General features: G+C 33.0%; 1 protein-coding gene across 3 annotated transcripts; it reads right to left on the bottom strand.

Moving 5' to 3' along the window:
* Positions 1 to 238: 238 nt before the first annotated feature.
* On the bottom strand, positions 239 to 4,754 carry LOC137834876 (pentatricopeptide repeat-containing protein At5g40410, mitochondrial). 3 transcript variants are annotated; one of them, XM_068643102.1, is made up of 3 exons: positions 2,431 to 4,748; positions 1,012 to 1,317; positions 239 to 701 (listed from the first exon to the last, which is right to left on the bottom strand). In XM_068643102.1, the coding sequence occupies exon 1, from the start codon at positions 4,385 to 4,387 to the stop codon at positions 2,504 to 2,506; it is 1,884 nt and encodes a 627-aa protein (XP_068499203.1). In that variant the 5' UTR covers positions 4,388 to 4,748; the 3' UTR covers positions 239 to 701; positions 1,012 to 1,317; positions 2,431 to 2,503. The 3 variants fall into 3 exon arrangements, with proteins under 3 accessions (XP_068499203.1, XP_068499202.1, XP_068499204.1); XM_068643101.1 differs by having other exon boundaries at positions 239 to 1,317; positions 2,431 to 4,754; XM_068643103.1 differs by having other exon boundaries at positions 239 to 1,333.
* Between the last annotated feature and the right edge of the window lie 2,086 nt (positions 4,755 to 6,840).

The raw sequence follows: 6,840 nt of genomic DNA, 5'->3' as shown, positions 1-6,840 counted from the left end.
TCATTGATTCTGGGTATATTGGTTGCTTTAAAATTGCATGTGACTAATGTAAATGCTATTTTTACAATTTTTCTCTTGGAAATTGCCCCAAATTAAGGGATACTGTATAAAAAAAATTTACAGAATGTTCTAGGTTGATTTTCCAATTTTACAAGAATTAAAAACATAAACCCAAAATTCTGCTTACGCATAATTCTACATAAAACAGTTGAGGGAGCATGTTGCAAAAGGAAATACATTAAAAATTAAAGAAATACAATATTGTCATTTAATGTATCAAAATATAGCTGTTTGATATGAATCAAGAAGGTTTAGAACCTACAAACCCATAAATCATGTTTAGTGATCCACTTAAACTCGAGTACAAAAGACAATTCAAAGTGTTTAAGATGTCACAAGAGTGATCAGGCCTCCATAAATGAGAAAATTTCTATAAAGAATTCCAAGAGAAAACTCTCAATATTCTATATTTTCGGAAAGCTTTCATTCGAACTTGGTTGTTGTGATGCAATAAGCTTTGCACATGTATGGAGTATGTTTTGCCAAATTTCTTCTTAGATGCAAACCGTTAAAACTAAACCTTGCCAAATTTCATATCACTGTAGTAACTGAAAGATGGATACTCTGTTTGTTGATACTCCAGTGTTCTAAACTGAAAATGATAAACTTTCTGCTTGTGCTTCCACTGCTTCTCTGACATTCTGCAAAATTATTAAGAAAAACATTTGTCCCAACCCCACAAAAAATATACATGTCTTGACACTTAAACCTACTACTCCTAAAAGGGTGAATGTTACAGAGAACAAATTTTGAATAGTTTTAAGTTTCTCATAACTTTTGGCTAGAACAATAATCAATAACTAGAAATTTTTGCCTTAATGAGTTCAAATTGTTACCAATTCGTGGATAAGTGAGTGTTCCCCTCCACTCTAAACCAATTACCACCATGTATCAATTTTTTTCTGCTTATTTAGTATTTGCTGATTTGTCTACAATAGACAGAACAATTACCTTGCGTAACGAAGGGAATAAATCCTCTCATGCGGGACTTTTGCATGACAAGGTCACGTGAAGATTGAGAAAGATAAATACAAAAATCTTAAACAAGATCACGTGACACAGTATCGTCTATCTCTTAAATCTCCATGTCATGAAAATCTCACATGATATGAGAGGATCTATTCTGCATAAATTACAAGCTTCACAACCATGGACCAGCAGAAAAGCCCTTGTCAAAAAGTTGTTGTTCTCCAAGCAGTAACAAGTTCAATCCAGTAGGCTAAAACAGCAGAAGGGGTCTTCCCATTTTGTTTGGACCTGCATATAAATGTGGCTTGTATTTTTAAACATTCAGTAAGATCTGATAATAGATGAATGTATATCTGTTAGCATAAATTGAGGCAAGTAGAAAAGTTCCAGATATACACTATCCTACAGATAATGTCTAATACATAGTTTATCCTGCATGCCAGCTCTAAATTAATTCCATGGTTGGGGAAGCTGGTTGGTATCAATAAAATAACGAGTAAGCTTCTTCTTAAAACTGATCAGTAATCCTATCCTTATGCGGAAATGTCTGACTAAAACAATATATCTGAAGTTAATACTTATCAATTTTCTCTAGTAGTCAATTCAGAGATAAACTGGCTTCTCCACTTTTCTAAATAGTTTCTTTATTTTTAACTTCAAGCTATATAGCTGTTTGTTACATTAACTATTAAAACTTCTTGGTATTGTCCAAAGAAATTTTTCTTTTGTCAATCACACTACTTAGAAGTTAGAATTATGTCATCTGTCTTACATTGTCACCACAAGCCTTTTATTTCTTAGCAGTAGAGAAAGAATACATAAAAAGAAGGGTGGGGAGGGGATAGAAACACAAATATTATAAATGTCTTCTTTTCTGCCTCAGTGCATACATTAGTTCTTTTCTGCTGCCAGAATCAATGTCTTCTTCCAAGTTTGAAAACCATGTAACTCTCGGCAAAATATTATAAATCTTTTGAAAAAGGGAAGAAATTGAATTTTCTATTTCATTTTCCAAACAAACAGAAACCTCAAATCTTTGGCAAAGTTGTCGCTCTTAAATAATTTACAAAAGATAACTGATGACAAAGTCGAGATTTCACTACTTCCTCTCCGTTAGTCTACAATAAATAGATGAAAAAATAAAAATGTATAAAAAGCAGGTCAAGAAGCAGTTATAGAGAAATAAAAAACTAAGGGAACATACTGATTAATTAAAGTGTTTTGAATTTATGATTTACCAGATAGAAAATGAATTTGATTTAAAAACTTTTAAGTTGGCTTCTGGTGTAGTATTGGGTAAGCAGCATGCAGATAGCGGTAAGTTTTGGTTAGAAGGAAGAATTGATAGGAACATGCTCATAGAATTATGCTTCATTAATATAGGGTTATCAAGCTTATTACCATATTGGCTCTTATGAGTTCCTTCCGATCAATGACAATACATTCCTGAAATGCCAAACTCCTTCAGCGATCACTACCAATAATCGCCACAAGAGCATAATCCATCTGAAAAGTGGTGAAATCTCTTTGAATCTCGGATAATGATGGTACGCTTCTCTATCAGTGAGACAAATTTTGCAGTGTTATGGCAATCTCGGCATATTCTGAGATTTTTTATTATAACAATTGGTTTATGAGCATTACAAACCAAAAGTCCATATGCAAGTGCTATCTTCTCACTATGTTTGTTAATCATATCTGTTTTCACCTCTACATCAACATCATGTAGAATGGATTCAGTTTCAGACACAAAACCAACTTCTTGAATTCTTCTCATAGTCTCCTCCAGCTTCTTGTGTATTTTTTCTGAATCAGGGTGAGAGTAATCATCGACCACAAAACGGTGAATTTTATTCCCATGCTCAATAAGGCTGTATCCAGGGTTTTTGGTAAGAACTTTAGTCTTCATTAAAGCCCTCACTTTTGATGCATCACTCCACAGACCTTCCGCAGAATAAATGTTGGAAAGCATGATATAGTTTCTAGGGTCTGAAGGATTTAATGCAATCAAATTCTCTGCAGCTTCCTTCCCAATACCAATGTTACGATGAACCCTACAAGCACCAAGAAGAGCACCCCAAACTCCAGAATTTGGCTCTAATGTCATGTTCTTTATCAGCTGATGAGCATCATTGAGTAGACCACAGCGACCAAGAAGATCAACCATACATGAATAATGATCCAATTGGGTTTGAACTTTGTAAACCTCAGACATGATTTGGAAGTAGTACTTTCCTTCCCGGACAAGCCCTGAATGACTACAAGCACTTAACAAATGAGTAAAAGTAACATGATCAGGCTCCACACCATCCCTTACAGACCTTTCAAAGAATTCTATTGCTTCTTTCCCCCGCCCATGCATGGCATACCCTGCAAGCATTGCAGTCAATGCCACTTTATCAGGCTTGCTTATCTCTGCAAAGACCTTGTGAGAAACACTCAATTTCCCTAACTTTGAATACAAGTTCAAAAGGGTAGTCAAAATTGTTATATTTTCATTAAGACCACAGGTGAAGATTACACCATGCATGGCCTCTACCAATCTTCCCAAATGTAAATTTTCACAGGCTTGAAGCAAGCTCACCATTGTGGCTTCATCGGGAAAAAGACCATTTACCCTCATCATATTAAAATAATTAAAAGCTTCATTAGGGATTCCATTTTGTGTCCAAACAGCCACCATTGAATTCCATGACACCATATTCTGCTCCGGCATTGCCCAAAACAGCTTGAAAGCAGAGTCAACGCAGCCAAACTTCCCGTACATGTTAATAAGAGCATTAACAACCTTCACCTCCAACTCCATACCAAATTTCACTGCACAACAATGAAGGAAGCTGCCCCCATCTCGGGCTTTAGCAGAAGCACAAGCCGAGATAACAGATATTACTGTAAGCTCATTCAATTCCAGTGCCTCTTCAGACCTCATTCTAGAAAACACACTCAGGCAATTACCAAGTTCCCCTCTTTTAGAAAATCCAGAAACCAAAGAGTTCCAAGAGACAGAATCCTTGTGGGGCATTTCATCAAACAGCTTCTGTGCATCTGGGATGGACCCCTTGTTAAGATAACATGAAATTAATTGATCACCAATAAACCCATCTCTGTAATTCAGTGATTTAACCACTTGGGCATGAATGACCCTGCAACAGGAGACAGAAGGTGAAGATTTGAGAGTAAGGAGTAGAGAGGAAAGAAGAGGGTCACAATGATATGATGAAATGGAAAGGGACCGAAGAGAGGTTTCAAAGAGAAGGGAACAATATTCAGGAAAAGGAGGGAACAAGTATTGGAACGTCATAGGCTTTAGTCGATGTAACTTGGGACCCAAGATTTTTGCATGGAACAACCTAAACATGTTACTCTCATGCAAATCTTGTGCATATGTGTCGTAAAAAAATTATATGCTTGATCAGTACAAAGCAAATTTTCAGAAATTTCTATTGGAGCACTATACACAACCAAATTTAACACGAATCTAAAGGGGAGATGTTTTGTTCGTCCATTAATAAATTTAATATCTTGAAAATTTGAAGAATCAGGCAAAAAGTCATTTACAAGTTTCCTATGATAATTTCTTAAGACTCGGATAGATGAATAATTCAGTTAAACTATTTGGTAATTGATATATAGATAGATGAATTAATGGTTGAACAATGTAAACTGATATAATAAACAAACTACATTATATAGAGAGTGGAAAACGGGATACTTTCCCTTTAAGTTGAGCTCTTTGATAAAAACCAAAAAGAGAGAATGGAGGTGCACTTATAAAGGACCCTTTCATGTATAAATTAGTCAAAATATAACAATTTTGTAAGTACAAAAGAATATGAAGAGTTGAGTGACTACTTATCCAGAGTTATCACTTATTTATATATCTTCTTGAATTCAGACCATTAGGAATTAGGAAGATATTAAATAGTTATTATGAAGTATAAATGAATGTCATAATGTGAGATAAGATGATAAGTGTGACATTTCACTCTTACTTTTTCATTTTCTCACTCTAGAATTTCAAATTTGTTGGTGTGCGAAGATTACAACAATCAGGACTCGACATGGCTCCTCCCACCATGGGGGCTCCTCCACCCAGTCTTCGTCGCAGCAGCAACGGGAGAAACCTTTCTAGTTGACATATCATGTAGATGTTATGATTCACGTTGAACTCAAATAAAATCCTATTTTTTAGCTAGGTTTTTTTTCTTTGAGGACAGTTTTTTTCGGGTAAGGTTTTAACGAGACTTATTCTTTTAAAATAAAAGTTTATTTTTACATATAATTGTTTACAATGTACTTATTATAAGTTGTTAATCGAGATCAAATGATCATACAACACTCTCCGACATCAAACGATTATTAGATTAATAGTGCTTGATCGAGAATCAAACGATCATCGGGATTTTTTACCAACTTGAACCAAATGATCAAGTACTATTATCCGAGTTCAAACGAACATTAGAAAAATTTCTTAAACTTGAACCAAACGGTCAAGTACTTCCGAGTTCAAACGAACATTGAAAAAATTTCTTAAACTTGAACCAAATTGTCAAGTACTATTGTCCGAGTTCAAATAAACATCGATTTTTTTTTAAACATGACCAAAACAGTCAAATACTATTGTCCAAGTTCAAACGAACATCAAAAAATTTCTTAAACTTGAACCAAACGATCAAGTACTATTGTTCAAGTTCAGACGAACATCGAAAAAATTCTTAAACTTGAAACAAATGGTCAAGTTCTATTGTCTGATTTCAAACAATAATTGGAAATAGTATAAATTGTTAGATCAAAATGATTAATAGACATTACTCAAAATCGAAATCAAGGATCGACCTACACTAACCTCAAATGGGTCCAAATCGAGTTTGTTCATCATTTAAATTGATCCATATGTAAATCTTCTTGGATTCTGAACCGAGGGGACTTATGTACATACTCCCAATTACAGTTAGATACATTCATGCCTATAACCAATTATTTAATATAATATTTAAGACACATAAATCAAACCATAACTCGATTATAGGTTATTAAGATTATATGTTACTAGTATAAAATTCACTTATATATGTTAATAACGATTTAATGTCTTCTTAATTGTCTTAATTCAAAAAGACTTTTAGGAAGTACTCACTCAATACTTCACTCACAAATATCTTATATTCTTTCTTACTTGAGCTTAGATAGTTTTTTTAAGTGAATCTTACTTCTCTCTTTGTGATCTGTCAATATCAAAGAGCTTGATTTACATAAGAGTTATCCATTTTTCTACATCGAAATTCTCCTCATTCATTCTCCTCATTTATAGAAGATTTGGTTGTTATTCATAAATTCTAGGAAGAGTCAAGATAAAAGAAAATCAATAATATTTTATTCTTAGATCAAATACTAAATATTGATAATGATAAAATTAAGAAAATAAAGAAGAAAGCCTAACAATATAAATAAAGAAGATAAAATATTGAAGAAACAAGACATTAATATTGAATGTTATAGTTTAAGAGGTTTCTAAAACTCTTTCCTAGAACAAATATATATATATATATATATATATATATGAATATTTTAATTATATATTATTTTAACTTAGTAGTTGAAATAACTAGAATCTTCTTTAAGTAGGATATATAATTGCTAGCATTCTCATAAAATGATAACAAATCTTCTTTTTTATTTTAAATGAATTTCGTCATCTGATACTATTTCTAAGTAACTCACACTATATTGATAAATCTTACTTCAATACTAAGACTTTTTATGAACCTACACTTTTATAAAAAAAAAATAAAAAAAATTCACTTCAATGTT

The sequence above is a fragment of the Phaseolus vulgaris genome, chromosome 5 (genome assembly GCF_000499845.2).
Source record: "Phaseolus vulgaris cultivar G19833 chromosome 5, P. vulgaris v2.0, whole genome shotgun sequence".
Lineage (NCBI taxonomy): Eukaryota > Viridiplantae > Streptophyta > Magnoliopsida > Fabales > Fabaceae > Phaseolus > Phaseolus vulgaris.
This window is presented reverse-complemented; position numbering and strand designations above follow the sequence as displayed.

Bases quoted from the DNA above. Each gene is read 5' to 3' on its own strand.
- LOC137834876 (XM_068643101.1), bottom strand. From the start codon at position 4,387: ATGTTTAGGTTGTTCCATGCAAAAATCTTGGGTCCCAAGTTACATCGA.